The sequence below is a fragment of the Mandrillus leucophaeus genome, unplaced genomic scaffold, assembly GCF_000951045.1.
Source record: "Mandrillus leucophaeus isolate KB7577 unplaced genomic scaffold, Mleu.le_1.0 Scaffold168, whole genome shotgun sequence".
Taxonomy (NCBI): Eukaryota; Metazoa; Chordata; class Mammalia; order Primates; family Cercopithecidae; genus Mandrillus; species Mandrillus leucophaeus.
The window spans coordinates 137,586-155,769 of record NW_012101676.1 but is presented as its reverse complement, the minus strand read 5'-3'; the positions used below and the strand labels follow the sequence as shown (position 1 = coordinate 155,769).

General features: G+C 45.3%; 1 protein-coding gene across 1 annotated transcript in view; it reads right to left on the bottom strand.

Annotated features, from left to right (window-relative positions):
• LATS2 (large tumor suppressor kinase 2) overlaps positions 1–18,124 on the bottom strand; it is a 92,571-nt gene extending 74,447 nt beyond the window's left edge. The window contains exons 1-2 of the mRNA XM_011976540.1: positions 17,857–18,124; positions 2,781–3,327 (exon numbers count right to left, since the gene is read on the bottom strand). Coding sequence (XP_011831930.1) covers positions 2,781–3,122 — 342 coding nt within the window. The 5' untranslated portion in view covers positions 3,123–3,327; positions 17,857–18,124. The remainder of the gene's footprint in view (positions 1–2,780; positions 3,328–17,856) is intronic.
• Between the last annotated feature and the right edge of the window lie 60 nt (positions 18,125–18,184).

Here is an 18,184-nt window from a genome sequence, read left to right as displayed (position 1 = left end):
GGGAGGCTGAGGCAGGATAATCGCTTGAACCCCGGAGGCAGAAGTTGCAGTGAGCCCATACCGTGCCACTGCACTCCAGCCTAGGTGACAGAGTGAGACTCCACCTCAAAAATCAAAAACCAAAACCAAAAACAAAAAACAGTAGGAGTGAAAGGGAGAAAAGCTGCAACAGTAGGAACTCTCAGCCAGACATGGTGATACACGCCTGTAATCCCAGCACCTTGGGAGGCTGAAGCAGGCAGATCACTTGAGGTCAGGAGTTTGAGACCAGCCTAGCCAACATGATGAAACCCCATCTCTGCTAAAAATACAAAAATTAGCCAGGCGTGGTGTCGTGTGCCTGTAACCCAGCTACATGGAGGCTGAGGCAGGAGAATTGCTTGAACCCAGGAGCCGAGGCTGCAGTGAGCCAAGATGATGCCACTGCACTCCAGCCTGGGCGACAGAGCAAGACACCATCTTAAAAAAAAAGAACTCTATCTACTATACTGAATTCAGATCATCTTTTTAACAAACAGACACATACAACTCCAAAGGTACTGTTATCTTTTTCTCTCTTATTATTTGGGTTCACATAACGACTTTCCTACCTGAATTTTCTGAAAGCAAATGCATTTTTTATCCAGACCAAGAAATGGGAGTTGGAGGGGAAAGGTGGAGGCACAGCTGTTTTAAGTTATAAAGTAACACCACACACCAAACTGACTGAATTATTTCAAGGGCATTAAATATGGTAAATGGAGGCCTTTCTGCTAGCAATTAACATAAATTAAATGCTGATGGAGACTTCATCGGTGTCATGATCCTTACTTTTATTGTATTTGTGTGTTTCTGTGTTGCAAACAGCCCTGGCTTTATTACTTCTTGCACTATAATTATCACTAATGGATTTTACCTAATAAGATCCCACCTGCATTTGGGATTATTTGCTTGACTTGTTTCTTTTTCTCACAGCTGAAACAACTGCAAAGAACACAGGGGCTCCGCCTGCCTCCTTTGTCTGCCAGTGATTTACAGGAGATTTTTAAGCTCTGCTGCTGGCCCAAGAGTTTCTCTGCAATCTTACTCCAGATTTCCCCAGGACTGCTCCTTTCCTGCTTTCAAAACTGCTGGGTTCTGTACGTCAAGGGATGGTGCTTGGCAGCATATTTAACTTCATGCTTTCACAATGAGAATGGCTGTGGCTTTGCTGTCAGCTTCACTGCTGAAACACTCTGCACCACATTACTCACAACCCTGTGCTTTATCAAAACCGCTCAACGTAACAACGCTCATTATATACAAGTTAATCCCAGTATGGCCCAAAGTATCGAGGAAGCCCCCTACAAAACAGCAGGATTCATTTCACAAACATCTCCTCTGAGAAATGTAAGGTCTACGGTAATAAACTACGAGAGGATTGAGATTGGTTTTGGAAATAACAAATAACACTGTTAGCCTTTTCCTACGACTGCAACGCCAGGAGTATGTAATTAGGTTATTTCTAAGAAACCAGCAGTGCTTGGGCCATCCTAACATGCTTTGAGCATGAAATCTTACTACTTTTCCAAGGCACCAAAAATACTTAGCTTATTTCTGCTTCATGCAACTATAATTTTTAAGATGACAGATTGTAATAAAGCACTAGCTTTCATGAATCATTTCATAATGCAATTATGTTTTTACCTGTTACATTTCACTAATTACATTTTTACCTGGTTGGACACTAGTTCCATTTTATATGGTCCTGTCCCTGAACTTGGATTTTATTCAGGCGTATGAACGGCTAAGAGATCATAAATGTATGGCTATGAGGTGTAGGGGTGTGTGTGTGTGTGTGTGTGTGTGTTTTAAATAGAGATAGGGTCTCGCTCCGTTAACCAGGCTTGGAGTGCAGTGGCTATCACAGCTCACCGCAGCCTCAAACTCCTAGGCTCAAGCGATCCCGCCTGCCTCAGCATCCCAAGTAGTTGGGACTACAGCTGCACACCACCACGTCCAGCTTTTTATTTTTTGTAGAGACAGGGAGTCTCGCTATATTGTCCAGGCTGGTCTCAAACTCCTGGCCTCAAGTGATCTTCTTGTCTGGCCTCCCAAAGTGCTGGGATTACAGGTGTGAGTCACCACACTCATTGCTGTAAGTTGTGTATTAACGTACAAACTGGTGCCACCTCCACTAATGTATCCTTTAATCCTAAACAACTAAAACGTGAGACTGTGTTGCCACAATTCTGATGATTTCTCAAGCTTTTTCTTTCTAGTTTTTCTCATTTACTGAACATGTTAATACTTACACCCCCTGTAACAGTACATACACTATTTTTTTAAATAGGAGAAAACCGAGTCAGAGAATACCCAATGCACGTTGCTCAACCCTCCCATTTCTAGAAGAAAAAAAAAATGCACAAACCAAAACAAGAAAAGGGAAGCCAGTCTCTTTCCACGACAGCTCAGAATAACCCGAATAAACACCAAAAAAAAGGGGCTAAGCATGAAAGCCCTTTTCATCTCCACAAGAACAGAACAGAAAAATACACGTTACAATTTCAGGAGACCTCAGCAACTTCTGGATCTTGCCTGAAAAGGAAAAGCAGCTGAAAAGACCCTTTCAGAGAGAGAAGGTAGAGAACCTTCCATTGTGAGTTCAATTATGTGTTAAAAGGGCCTTGGATTTTTAACCTAGAAACACTTGTATAAGTAGTAACCAATTCAAAGCCTTCAAGTAGTTGCCAGACCATTCTGACTGCCCCAGCTGTCCCACAGCTGCCTCTGCACATGGCCTTGTGGAGGCCTGTACCCACCTGGTCGCATCCTGCGTTCACCAGTTCCTGCAGCATTTGCCGGTTCACTTCTGCAGCTGCAGAGGTGCCTGATTCATTAGCAAAAGGCAACAAGGAATATCTGATTTCCCTCAAGGCTTTCTGATAAGGTCCGAACTTTGGGGTGGCTCTCATCTGCTGCTGCTGTCTGGCGGCATCTTTGCTCCCCAGGACTTTGGCATCCAGGGAAGTGTCACTGTTTGGGCCCACGGGTAGCCCCTGAGCCGAAGACTTGGATGGCTGCTTTAACCCCTCACGGATCTCCTGCAGTCGCTGCCGGCTATTTCCAGAATAAGTTGTGGCAGGAAAAGTCTTTGGCCTCATTGTTAGTCCAGTTTCCTTTTACCATAAATACAATCTTCTTAAAGTGTTTTATTATTTTTTTAAAAAAAACTGTCAATAGTATCAGTTTGTTGTAAACATACTTTCAAAATAATTTCCTTTTGAAAATGTTCTTTCCTTCAATTTTTGTAGTTCCTATGGAGAACCTAAAATTTTCCAAAGTCTTCATTTTGAAGATCATCACTCTCTGAAAAAGAAAATAAATGGGAGAGAAATGTTCATTTGTCGTTTTCACACAATGTTAATGCTATTTTTCAGAAACGAACAGTGATCGCGGAAATATACCACTTGGAAAGAAAAGAAAGAACGCATCACCTCTCAGAAATGACAAAAATACTGTTCAACCATGGTTAGAGCACATGACATCTAGGGCTGTCCCAAAATGTTTCCTGTAATACGTAATCTGCAACAAAGTAAATCGCTATAAATATTCAACTCAGGGCAAGAACAGTAGTATCAACAACTGACAGCTCATTTAAAACATTTCATTATAATAAAATTTTATTTTGAAACCTACAGCTTGAGGAGTATTTAGAGTTAAATGTTCTACATGGGACCTTGGATTTCTGGCTTGTTCCTAATAACCACTCAACTCCTTGTCCTTCATCCCTATGGCTTTACTAACCTCTCCCTTCACATGAGATGTGGTCCTTCCATCTCTTTTTTGAAAACTTTCTGAACTTCTCCTTATAAAACCCTCCCAATTTCCTAAAAGACACCCCAAAGTCTGTCATGTTAAAAGAGTCCTATGATGCCGGGCGCGGTGGCTCAAGCCTGTAATCCCAGCACTTTGGGAGGCCGAGGCGGGTGGATCACAAGGTCAGGAGATCGAGACCTTCCTGGCTAACACGGTGAAACCCCGTCTCTACTAAAAAATACAAAAAAAAAAAACTAGCTGGGCGAGGTGGCGGGCACCTGTAGTCCTTGCTACTTGGGAGGCTGAGGCAGGAGAATGGCGTAAACCCGGGAGGCGGAGCTTGCAGTGAGCTGAGATCCGGCCACTGCACTCCAGCCTGGGCGACAGAGCGAGACTCCATCTCAAAAAAAAAAAAAGAGTCCTATGTTGCAAATGTTTCAACTGCAGTTTTCACACACACATCATGAGACTTTGAAGGTAACTACTTCCTTGATTTTTTACAAGGTGGCCACTTACCAGCATTTGGACCTAAATAGTAAAATTAAAATTTCTTTCTTGTAGCAACTGATACTGACATGGAAGGGGACTGGTAACAGCATGTAGGAAACTTCTCAAGAGTGCACTATGGCCACACGAACGTCCAATGATCATGTGGATAAGAGTTATGAGTCCAGAACTACGACTTCAGCATGGAAATGGCCTTGTTATGCGGAATGTGATGTCACAAAGGCACTTTCCAAGGGTAAATTCTACCTACTCCAGGCCTAGTGCACGGCCTACTCTGCTGTTCTTTGATTCAGAAAGCAAAATCCAGCCCAAGTTGATCTGAGTTGACCTCAGCAGCCAGCACAGGTCACTTGTCACAAGGCTGGGTGACCCTGGACCAGTCCCTTGGCCTCCCTCAGCCCCACACTCCCTGCTATGTAATAGGGACGGATGCTTAGGACAGTGGTGAGCACCAGGTCAGATGACAAGGGTACCAGGTCCTGCGGTACTTGGGACACACAACACCCTCCCTATTCTTCACCCCGTGGCGACTGTTTATCTAACCAGCTGCCCTCGCTCAGGCAAGGTGCCCGCTGGTGGGAAAGGCAGAGCCAGCACCCCACACCGTGCCAAAGCCCTTAGTGGCTGCCCCTTCCCTCACCCAATCCCCTTACTCCACAGAACTCAATAAGCAGATTTCGAAGGATAATCATTTTGAGTTCTAATAAAATGAAGAACAACTGATCCAAAAAGAGTACCCTTTAAACGGGGATGGGCAGAGGGATCTGGATGCTCAGCTTACGTAAGGAACTTTGTAACTGTAAACCGTGACCCAGCTTCACAGACTTTTTCAAGCGGATAAAAAAAAAAGGATAGCTAACATTCACCCACCCTTACTACGTGTCAGGTGCAGCTCAAAGAGTTAATCTACATAGATCTATCATACAACCATACGCAATAGCAAACACTAAGAGATGACATTTGAATTACTAGTCCTTGCTTAGATGGGAAGGGGATTGTAAGCATTTTAACTATCCCCTTTCTCAATGTAATTGTGAGAGGATTCCATTTAGAAGGTAAAAGAGAGACTAAACAAATTTCTCAACATGAAATCTCTATTTTAATACACAATATAATATAGTAAAGTCACTAAAATGACTGTGTTAAGACTGTGCAGATATCGAGCTATTAGATCCAGGTACAGCCCAGATCCCCTGGGGCCTGTACTGGCCACATACCAGAAGCCTAGAGCTCTGCTTAATTGGTGTAAAATGGGGCATATTGCAGCCACACTCATTTCAGTGACTTTGTGCTCTAAGCATCTGTTTTGAAATACCTAACTTTGTAAAACCATAGCTTCACATTCCAACAAAAACGGAGAGGTTCTCAACGTGATGCCAAGCAGTATGCAGGATGCTAGGAGTGACTCGGTATGTCCGGGAAGAGGCAGAAGAGTTCTTTCTTTTCCTATAGGAATTCACACAAATCACTTTGTTTCCAATCTTTAGTTTTCTTCCCTTTCTTTGAAAACTAAAATAGAGAAAACACAGCCATACTATCTTCACAAGAACGATCAACGCAAGAGAGGGCCTGACAACATGCGGAGAGTTTCTTCACGTCCAGCACGTCCAGAACATTCACTCGGCCATCTACTCATCTAGCCCATCCACCCTCTATCTACCCTACTAACATTTATTAAATACCTACTCAAGGCCGGGCGTGGTGGCTCACGCCTGTAACCCCAGCCACTTGGGGAGGCCAAGGCGGGCGGATCACCTGAGGTCAGGAGTTTGAGACCAGCCTGGCCCACATATAGTGAAACCCTGTCTCTACTAACTAAAAATAAAAAAATTAGCCAGGCATGGTGGCAGGTGCCTATGATCCCAGCTACTCAGGGAGGCTGAGGCAGGAGAATCACTTGAACCAGGGAGGCAGGGGTTGCAGTGAGCCGAGATCGCACCATTGCACTCCAGCCTGGGCAACAAGAGCGAAACTCTGTCTCAAAAAAAATAAATAAATAAACAAAAACAAAAAAAACTTACTGAATCTCAGGCACTGATAGGATAAATGAAAACAAAATCTCGGCTTCAGCAAGTTTACTGTCAAGTGAATGCTGCGGTGAGGCAGGCAAATAAACAGCTTCAAAAAGAGAGAGATACCTGGAGAATAAAAAAGAAAGAGCTCTAAGGTAGAAATAATTAGACCTGAGTGTCAGGAGGAATGGAAATCCAGCTAGAGGGAACAGCATATGCAAAGAAGCCTTTAGGCTCCACCTACCACGTTCAGGTCTGTGCAGTTCAGGCTCTTCCTGGAGATACAGGAGGTCAAAGGACTGGGGGGTAGGGGGAGGCGGGAAGGGTTGGGGGGGGCCTGTGGGATGAAACCATAGAAGTCCCCAGAGGCTCAATTCGCGGCCATGTTGAGTCTGGACTCAGTGCAGAGGATGGGCAGCCACTGTCTATGGTTCAGCTAACAAGTGACACGGCCTGAGTGGAAGGTGGGCTAGAACGGACAAGTGCAGCACTTCCTGGGTGAGGAGCAGCAGCCCCGGGGAGCAAGGGGAAGGGGTTTCAGGTCTGGAATGAAAGGCACAGACGCGGGGTGGTGGGGAGGGATGCTGGCATCGGCGTATGGGGCATTTGCCCAGCCAATGGCCTGCCTGCTCAGCCATGAAATGGAGCTACCAGGTGAGTGGATGGCTGAAGGCCCTCCCGGCTCACTCACATTCCTTAGAGGAGCAGCCATCTGTGATATGTCTCTTTTTACCAGCAGTGATATTAGCATGGCACAGAAGGGGCAAGCTGCTTTCCACTCAGCTATGAAAGGGCAAGAGCCACAAGAGACAATCCAGACTGAAGAAAAAGAACCATGAGAAAGTTCCATGTTAAAGCCAGGATGCAGGGATGTCCTCTCCCCCATCACACGAGCAGACAGAAGGGAGCTGGGGGTGGCTGAAGGAGGTCCTGGTTGACTCTGAGGCTGGAAAGCTCTCTCTGAAATCTGCTCTAAAGAAGGGAAACTGGCCGGGCGCTGTGGCTCACGCCTATAATCCCAGCTCTTTCGGACGCCAAGGTGGGCAGATCACTTCAGGTCAGGAGTTTGAGACCAGCCTGGCCAACATAGTGAAACCCTGTCTCTACTAAAAATACAAAAATTAGCTAGGTGTGGCGGCACACCCCTGTAGTCCAGCTACTCGGGAGGCTGAGGCAGGAGCATCCCTTGAACCCGGGAGGCGGAGTTTGCAGTGAGCTGAGATTGCGCCACTGCACTCCAGTCTGGGTGACAGAGGGAGACTCTGTCAAAGAAACAAACAAACAAATAAATAGAACGGAAGCCGCTGAAAGCCAGGAGGAACAGTATGGCTCTCAGGGGTGGAGGAGGCAGGGGCAATCCACTTATTTAACATATATTTTTTAACAAATGTTCACCGAGAGAACACACTCTTGTAAACAGCGTCCAGATCAAGAAGTGTATCATCACAACCCCACAAGCCCTGGCCCCCACAGACCAAGGGGAACACTCGAGGGGAGACACCTTCGTGACATCTAACACCAAGGATTAGTCTGACCAGTTTTTGAACCGTATACCCAAGGAATTATGCAATCTCTACTCTGCAGTTCAGCACATTTCGTTCAACACATATTCATACACGTGGTGTATAGCAGAAGCCTGTCAGTTGTCACTGCTGAGTAATATCCCCTTGTACAAATACACCGTAACTTATGCATCCATTCTACCTAATGGACGTTTAGGGTGCTCCTGGTCTGGGCTATTATAAATGGCACCGCTGCCACTCAGGCTGCCATGGCTCCAGGCCCAGAGCTGTGAGGAGCTGCAGCGTGGGTGCCCAGCTCAAGGCCTTGCTTCCACCGCCGTGCCAAATACTTCCCAGTAAAAATACTTGCTGAAGAGTGACTGGCAGAGCCCCTGAAGAGACTGTAAAAAGGCACCCCTTCCCCAAGAAGTTTTTTGTTATTATTGTACAGCACCAACAATTTTCCCTGGGGAGCTTTCCGGAGCCTGGTGGGCAGAGGCCCTGGCCCACGCATAGACACGCCTTGATACCACAGCCACGTGAGGGGGGCGGGAAAAGGCTGAGTCAAATGGGGGGCGGGAACAGGACCCCTGAGGCATAGGAGAGAAGGAAACAGTCTTAGTACAAGGGTGATCATGTGTGCGCTCTAGAAGATGTGTGACACATATGCTGTGTCAGGGAGGTGAGTCTCTTCTATCACCCAGGTCTTCTGTGAGTGGCTAAAAGTCTCCAAGTAGATTGCACATGCCCTCATATAAATCTGTATACATGTGACATCAGACAAGCCCTCTTATATGCAGGGCCCTTGAGCAGTGCACCACCTGAACACCCACACAAGGTGTTCCTGTCACTTGGTCCTGAGGATGCAGAAAGACTGATTCGCCTCTGACTTTAAGGAGCTCATAGCTCAAGATGAGAAGGCAGGAGAAAATCAATTATATAAATACGCTATACCATGTGTCATAATGGAAGTTTGCCCAAAGAATTATGGGGATCTGAAACAGAGAGTAGTTACAGGACAGAGAAAAGTGGGTGCATTTGGCCAGGCGCGGAGGCTCACGCCTGTAATCCCAGCACTTTGGGAGGCCGAGGTGGGCAGATCACGAGGTCAGGAGATAGAGACCATCCTGGCTAACACGGTGAAACCCTGTCTCTACTAAAAATACAAAAAAATTAGCGGGGCTTGGTGGTGGATGCCTGTAGCCCCAGCTACTTGGGAGGCTGAGGCAGGAGAATAGTGTGAACCTGGGAGGCGGAGCTTGCAGTGAGCCAAGATTGCGCCACTGCACTCCAGCCTGGGTGACAGAGCGAGACTCCTTCTCAAATAAAAAAAAAGAAAGAAAGAAAGAAAAGTGGGTGCATTCAATAGCACTAAGAGGTAGAACTCACAGGAGTAAGTGATGCTCAATGGAAAGGACTGATACGAAAGATGAGCCCAAGTTTCTGGTTTGAAAACTGGGGCCAGTGGTGGTGCCATTCTCTGAGCCAGGAAACCTCACCTGTCTGGACAATGCGGCCCACCAGGAGAGCAGCATCAGTGGTGGAGGAGGAGGGCAGTGACCAAAGGTGAAAAAGCACAGGGCAGGCTGGGTTCAGTGGCTCACACATGTAATCCTAGCACTTTGGGAGGCCAAAGCGGGAGGACTGCTTGAGCCAAGGAACTGGAGACCAACCTGGGCAACACAGGGAGATGGCGTTTCTAAAAGTAATTAAATAATTAGCCAGGTGTAGAGGCACACCTATGGTCCCAGCTCCTCAGGAGGTTGAGATGGGAGAATCACTTAAACCCAGGAGGTAGAGGCTGCAATGAGTCAAGGTCGCACTATTGCACTCCAGTCTGGGAGTCAGAGCGAGACCCTGTTTAAAAAGCACAGGGTGGGGAAGCTCACTAAGAACTGGGTGTGCAGTGTTAAAGAAGTGGCTGGAGGTGGGAGGCCCAGGTCCTTCCCCAGCTCTGGCACTGATGGTGTGGTCTGAGCCTGTCACTTAACCTTGCTGAGTTTCAAGCTCCAGCACGGTACCAAGGGTCTAACACCCGCTACTGTCTACCTGACAGGCTTGCCCTGAGGATCACAGTGTGCTGTGCGTGACAGCAGGCTCAATCTGTAATGCATGACACGCTGATCAATTATCACCATTACTAATTAAGGATTTATGATAAGTTAGACAAAAAAGGTTTAATAAGGCCAGGAGCTAAGAGCACAGAAAAATTACCAAACTGAACACAGAAACAGGTATTCCATGCTTGCTCCAAGTGACTCCTTTTTACATTTTAATTTATTTTTTTGAGAGAGTCTCACTCTGTCGCCTAGACTGGAGTGCAGTGGCTCAATCTCAGCTCATTGCAACCTCCACCTCCCAGGTTCAAGCGATTCTTGTGCCTCAGCCATCTGAGTAACTGAGATTACAGGCGTGCACCACCACACCCGGTTAATGTTTGTATTTTTAGCAGAGACGAGGTTTCACCCTGTTGCCCAGGCTGGTCTCGAACTCCTAATCTCAAGTGATCCACCTGGTTCAGCCTCCCAAAGTGCTGGGATAACAGGCGCAGGCTACCGCGCCCAGCCAAGTGACTCCTCTTTAAATCAGTGTTTGAGAATGATGCTTAGAAAGTTAAAGAAGCAGGGGAAGAGAAAAATAAGGCAAGAATATAGAACATAGAATGTAGATCGGGGGTGATAACTCTTCCTTTTAAGACGAAAATTATCAGTCATTGTCTTAATGAAGGACTGAGAGAGAGTGTGTGTGTCTGTCTGTCTACATACTGGAAAAATAGAGACAGTGTTAAACTGAACATTTTTTAATTTAATGAGTTGCTTGTACTTAAGAAAATAAAATTACATGAAAATTAATGTGAAACAGTAAATAGAGGTCAGTTCAATAATGTCTGTGTTGGCTAAAAAAAAAAAAAAGAAAGTTAAAGTAGCTTTCTTTTAACTGTAAAGATAGAAAAGCACAGAGAAGAAAAGCTTAAGTCATTCCTCTCCGAAATGTGCCTGCAGCCAGGCGCCAGGTTGCTCAGTTCTGAGTAGCCTCTGAGCCTCAAGATGCTGACCGCAGCTCAAACGCCAGGTCTGGGTTGACTCTGTGATCCTGTGCATGTCAAACACACCAACGCATCCTGTCCTCCCCACCTTGCAAAACCTTTCTCTCAGCTAGAAAACTCTAACCCTGGGCCAGGCACGACGGCTCACGCCTGTAATCCCAGCACTTTGGGAGGCTGAGGCGGGCAGATCACAAGGTCAGGAGATGGAGACAATCCTGGCCAACATGGTGAAACCCCACCTCTACTAAATATACAAAAATTAGCTGGGCGTGGTGGCACACGACTGTAGTCCCAGCTACTCAGGAGGCTGAGGCAGGAGAATTGCTTGAACCCAGGAGGCGGAGAATGCAGTGAGCCGAGATCATGCCACTGCACTCCAGTCTGGCAACAGAGTGAGACTCTGCCTCCAAAAAAAAAAAAAAAGCAAAGCAAAGCAAAGCAAAGCAAAGCAAAGCCCAACCCAACCCCATCTGCCTGGCTCACTCCTACTCCTAGAACCTCAGCCTAGGACCCTCCCGCAGAAGGACCTTCCTGACCTCCCCAATCTAAGGGACCACACATGTTCACTCCCAGCCCTTCCCACAGCACCATCACTGGCTGGTGTCTTCCTCTTGAAGAAACTGATAGCACCATGAGGGCAGGAGCATCCTGTTTGGTTTACCCCCATCTACTCCCGGGCATGTGCACACAGGCCCATGCAACATCTGTTGAAAGACACAGGTAGTCACTTAGCACCGAGTCTGCATCCTCAGTTCCACAATGAGGACAAAGCCTGCCAGTGTCACCCCAAAGGTCTAAGGTGATGAGGAGAACGAAGCCTCAATCAACAGCAGTGCCTTCTCTGAAGTTTAACATGCAGTTCTAAATGAAATGTGCCCGAGGGAGCTTCATAGAACAAAAGTCGCAGGACTATGGTATATTATTCAGCTATAAAAAGGAAGGAAATCCTGTCATATGCAACAATAAAGATGAACTTCAAGAACATTTTGCTAAGTGAAATATGCCAAACACAAAAAGGAAATATTGTATGATTCCAGTTATGTGAGTTACCTCCAGTATGCAAATTCATAGAGACAGAAAGAAGAGAGATTACCAGAAGCAAGGTGAACAGGGAATTTTTATTTAAGGGGTACAGTTTTTGTTTGGGATGATGAAAAAGTCTTATATATAGACAGTGGTGATGTTTGCAGTAATGATGCATTTAATGCCACTTAACTGAACTGTATACTTATGAATGGTTAAAAGGATAAATAGTATGTATATTTTTCCTCAATTTTAAAAATGGGGAAAAAACTCTCCTAACTACTCCTGTTTAGCAAACTCGTTTGAACAACAGCTCCCTTTTTAAACATAGCTACATGGCTGGGCATAGTGGCTCATGCCTATAATCCTAGCACTTTGGGACCTGGAGACAGGCAGATCACTTGAGGTCAGGAGTTCAAGACCAGCCTGCCCAACATGGCAACATCCCCCTCTACTAAAAGTGCAAAACTTAGCTGGAAATCGCTCGAACCGCGGAGGCGGGGGTTGCAGTGAGCCAAGGTCATTCCACTGCACTCCAGCCTGGGCAACAGAGCGGGTCTCCATCTCAAAAACAAACAAACAAATAAATAAATAAACATAGGTACACAATGAGAAGACTGGACCTAGGGACTGGGTAGGACATAGCAGGGCAAAGTCTCCACACGAAGTCCAAACCCCAGGGCAGCTGCACCTCCCCACCCCACTGGCCCTCCACCACACACACACTGACTCACAGCAGAGCTGCGCTCCTAGAGACACTTGGGGTGTTAAACATCTGTGGGTGCCCCAAACATTCAAATAATAAAATCAACCAGGGTGGTCAAGTCTGGACACTTCTATGTCGATGTCTATTTATACCTGAGCTAAGAAATACTAAGTGGCTGTGCCCTTAAACAGAAGCCAGATCAGGAGTCCTGGTTTTTCTTTCCTTTTCCATTCCCCCCTCAACATCTGCTTATGAAAAATTTCAATCATACAAAAAGGTTGAGAGGATTATTCAGTGACATCCCTAAACCTACCACCTGGTTTTGTTTGGTACGGAGGTAGGGGGAGGGCCCCACACCCTGTTCCGATTTTTTCTCCATCTCCCACCACAGTGAGGCACTAGTCCAGGAATACCACAGGGGCTGTCCTTGTCTTCAGTGAACACGCAAAATAGTACCTACGGATAAACTGTGTTCTTGCCTCAGTACTTTAGAAACTATGAAACTTTCCTTCAGTTTCATAAAGAATGAAAGTATTTTTTTCAGCTTGAGACTGTGTATTTTAAGCTTTAGTTTGAAGACAGTTGATTTCATGACCAAATTATGAACTTTTGAAAGAATTTTCATGAGAATACTCATCAGTCAAGACTGCAGCTGGAAATGAACAACTCTGACATACTACTATACCATTTTAATGAGACTTCACATATGGGAAATTTTTCTTTCACCAAGAGTGTTATAAATATGATCCTCACGGATGTGGACTTTAAAAAATGGGGATATCAAGCAAAGTAAATCTAACTTTGGAAATTTCTTTGGCATCACCAACTGATTTAAACATACTTTAAATAAGAAACCACAAACACGAATTTTAAAACTGTAACAACTCACAAAACAAAAACACCTCATTCTCTAAATCCAAAGCTGAGACAACTACTAAATCCCATGCTTAATATAGGTGACCTGTGTAAACAACGTGAGAGCAAAATTTTAAGCATGCCTTTAATTTGGTCCTTCCAAACTCAATTCCAACCCGCAATCCAATCCTGGAAAACGCTATCAGATGTTCAAGAATTTTTATTCTAATTTATCCTACTGCTTCACAAACCCACACTGGCTGCCAAACACACATCAAGCACCAACCAAGGAACCAACCAAACCAACGCCTCATGGGACCGGCACTAATGACACACGTTGGCATTTTCTGAAGCAGGATTTCTTGGACCTAAAATTCCAGCTATTATTTAAATCATATCCCTACTATAATTAACTAGCAAAGCTGAAACTAAATCAGACAGACGGGCCAGGCCTCCAGCCAGATGCTAAATGTCAGAATCATAAACCACTATGTGGATGTACCACTCCAGCACTGTCCAGGCCAGGAAGCCACAGGCTACCTCTCATAATGAGGGTCTTTGAAGAAGGCAGTGATTGCATTCCTTTGGGGATCTAGGAAAACACACTTTAGAAGAATTCCCACTCTCCAATAGCAGCGTCATCACAAGGCCTCAGAGGGTTTGTCATTGCCATATGTGCCCTGAGCATTGTGCTGGACACTATGAGGTCTCACCCAGGTAGAATAGGGTCTATTTTTTTTTGGAGGGGCGGTGGGGGCAGGGTCTTACTCTGGTTGCCCAGGCTGGAGTGCAGTGACAAGATCTGAGGGGAAGTTTTACCATGAGATGGGGTTTTGCCACGTTGCCCAAGCTTATCTAGAATTCCTGGACTCAAGCGATCCACCTGGCTCGGCCTCCCAAAGTGCTGGAATTACGGGCATGAGCCACCATGCCCAGCCAGGGTCTCACTTCTACATAAGCTTACAGTCTAGGGGAAAAAGACACCATCACATTCTCTATCAGACAGCTTTGTACATGATATTTTTATGATATTCATTATGCAAATACAAATGGCATAAAAAAACTGAGCTATATAAGTCTGTACTGAAGATATCTCAACAGAGTGACCAAGTTGCAGATACATTATTAGTTCTTTGCAGCATTCCTAATAGCAAGCGACCCAACAGGATGGGCCATCTTACATTCAAGTTCATAGCCCAGCAGGGGTTCTCAATCGTTAAGAAAGCCTTGCCTCCTCTGTCCCCCTCCAAGTTTTGGATATGCTCCAGCTAGGGAGTTAGAACACCCCTCCCATTTGAAAATCACGGCTATGGACTTAAGTAATAAATACTGTGACTGCCCAAAGAATCCCTGCCTACTTCCATGGAGGGGCACAATTCTTCAGGAAGGTGTTGAGATTCTTTGGAGAAGGTATCTTAGAGAAAGGGATATTTCACCAAAATCAGAAAGGCTGAAGGGCTAGGATGTGATGGAGAAAGTGTGAAGCTATTCTTGGAGGATGGAACTTCCCATGAAAAGGTTCAAATGTGGGAGAGAAAGATGAACACAAGAGCCAAAAAATGTTGGGGAGGGGGCAGGTGTCGTGCGGGTACATTTAATGAGAAAATAGGAGTGAGACTCCCGAGGAAGAATGGAGTTAACTAGTAATGAACCATGTTGGCCCTTAGCATTCCTGCTCAAGATAACTGCCTAGAGGCAGCCTGGCTCACTATTCCAGAGGCCCACTCCTTTCAAAATCCAGCTTACATTCTTAAGATCCTTACCATCCTAACTGATCAAGGGTCTCTAGGATCTAAACTACGCCACAAGATTCTAACAATCACTGTTAATAAGAAATACAAACCACGGCTACAAAATACGGGATTTTTTCATTTTCCTCCCAGAAAAATTCCCATGTATGTCACATATTGTCACACAAACAAAAAGGATTTGTGAACTAACTTAAAACACTTGTCACAAATAACTTGACATGGTCTAGATGATAACTAACAAAGTCTTCCCAGGGTGAATGGCAAACATTAAACAATGCCAAATTTCCATTCTAATTTTAACATCATAACCAACGTCTTTATTTCCAATATTACCTTGCTTTCTTCGTACTTTCAAAATATAACTAATAACCACGTAACATCAGCCTTAAAAATACTGAGCGAACAGCTGACTAACAGTGAAACGAATAGCCCAAGCAGGGCTGCCCTCACACTGGGGCCATCACAGGGCACTCTACGTAATAAAGCCCATTACAGAGAGCAGCAGTGACCTAGTGTACAATGGGAACAATGCCCCGGACTTGTGTAATTTGAAGGCCAATTCCTTCTAGAGGAATTACTAAGCAATAGACTTTTTAAAAGAAGATTCAGAGAATGTTTAGAGCTAGAGGTCAGTCACTTCAATCAAGCCTTACCCGTCTTTCTGTTCATCAGAATATTTCGGTACTTTTTAGAACAGATTTAGTCAAGACAGAGTCAATGCATTTGAATTTATCTTCTGTATTTCTTCACGCCGTTTTTAAAAAGTCAGTAAGAAATACTGTTTAGAAGTTTCACATGATTTTAAAAAAAATATAAAAGCAGCTTTTCAAAACTGGTGTTGGTATGGTTTTTCCAATACAAAGAACACCTCTCCCCTAAACCCAGCTTCCCAAAATCCTTCCTCTGTTTATGGTCAATTTATCAGCTTCAACTCCCATCCTACCCCGCCCCTCGGTGGAGTTTAGGAGCCCAGGGCTGGCTATTTACAACACAGCATTTAAAATAACAAGGAATCTTATTGTAAAAGCATTCCCCTCCCACCAAAAGAAAGCGCCTCCCACCAACCCTGTGATTTGCTAAGGAACATGTACGGCTCCAATTTACAGTATTTAAACTATTTCAAACTCGATGAAGAAGCCAGAAGAATCTCTTCCAGTTCTATAATTCATTGATTCTAGTAATTCACCTTGGTAATTTTGCAAGACAGGATAGCCTCTGCTCAGATACCTTAAACTGCCTGCCTGAGATTTGGAAAGTTATTAAATGTTCACCAACTTATTTTCAAAGGAATGCCGGTATATTCATTATTCTATTATTATTATTACATTCAGTGCCTTCTATACCTGCATGAGACAAAATTTTGTAAGACACTGAATAACACATCTTGCTAATTACAATTAAATAGACGTCATAAACAGTTTATACATTCTCATTTTGGAATTTTTTTTCTGTTACTACCTTATTACAACGGTTATTTCAGAAAAAAAAAAAACTTAAAACATACAAAGCAGCTTACCAAAAATATACAAGATTTAGTACAAATTTCCCAATAATCAGCCATGAGTTACTTTTTCCATGATTAAGGGAAGGCCCCTCATCTTCTAAGTTAAAATTTTAAGCAGAACACTTGAGTTAAGATCACACACATTTTGTGATTTCGCATTCAAATTTCAGTATATTTGTTTGTTATTAAAATATGGGCAAACTTTCCTCTAAAAATGTACATATTTGTTGAATATTTTGTGAAAAGAGCTGTTCAGCTATTTATCTGAATTATTTACCGGCCAAACGTATACTCTATGGCTTAGTAGTTAAGGTGAAATAATTTTTTTAATGCTATTACATTAAAAACACTCTTGGCCGGGCGCGGTGGCTCTCGCCTATAATCCCAGCATTTTGAGAGGTCGGCGGATCACGAGGTCAGGAGATCGAGACCATCCTGGCTCACACGGTGAAACCTCGACTCTACTAAAAATACAAAAAACTAGCCGGGCGAGGTGGCGGCGCCTGTAGTCCCAGCTCCTCGGGAGGCTGAGGCAGGAGAATGGCGGGAACCCGGGAGGCGGAGCTTGCAGTGAGCTGAGATCGCACCACTGCACTCCAGCCTGGGCGACAGAGCGAGAATCCGTCTCAAAAACAAAAACAAAAAACAACAACAAAAAAACACTCATATCCATCCTAGAGAAGCGTGAAAATGTGAAAGTTCTTGGTCAAAATTCTTGTCAGGTGGGGCGCGGGTGGCTCACGCCTGTAATCCCAACACTCTGGGAGACCGAGGCAGGTGGATCACCTGAGGTCAGGAGTTCGAGGGCCAGCCTGGCCAACACGGCGAAACACGTCTCTACTAAAAGTACAAAATTATCTGGGCTGGCGGCGGGCGCCTGTAGTCCCAGCTACTTGGGAGGCTGAGGCAGGAGAATCGCTTGAACCTGGGAGACGAAGGTTGCAGTGAGCTGAGATCGCGCCACTGCCCTCCAGCCTGGGAGGCAGAGCGAGATCCTGTCTCAAAACAACAACAACAAAATTTTTGTCAACAAAATCTGAAAGTTAAGTTCTCTCATAGTTATCCTCGCAAAATAGCATTTCTCATCCAAAGGCCTCAGAAGAGCCGCCAGCCGCCGAGCTCACTGGGGACCCTGCTACCGGCTGCTTGGCGCCCCGGTCGGGTGGGTTTTACCTTTTTCAGGGTCCATTCCTCGCCTCGCCCCCCGCTCCCACCCCTGGGGACACTGGAAACTCGGACTTTACAAACGGGTTTGCTCCAGGCCGCACTCCATGCCCGAGGGAAAGCTCCCCAGAACTTCTGGAGTTGGGCAACGATGGCAAGATGTGAACGATGTCAGGATCCCCGTCTCCGGAGTCCGGCTGCGAGCTAAGCGCAGGTGAGCTTGCATCAGAGGAGAAAGCCAAGCCCCCGACACGTCGCTGAACTAGGGCACGGGAATGGCGTGTTATGCAACGGCCGCCGCTCGCGTGGCCACGAAAGCGCTCCCGCGGCTCGGGCC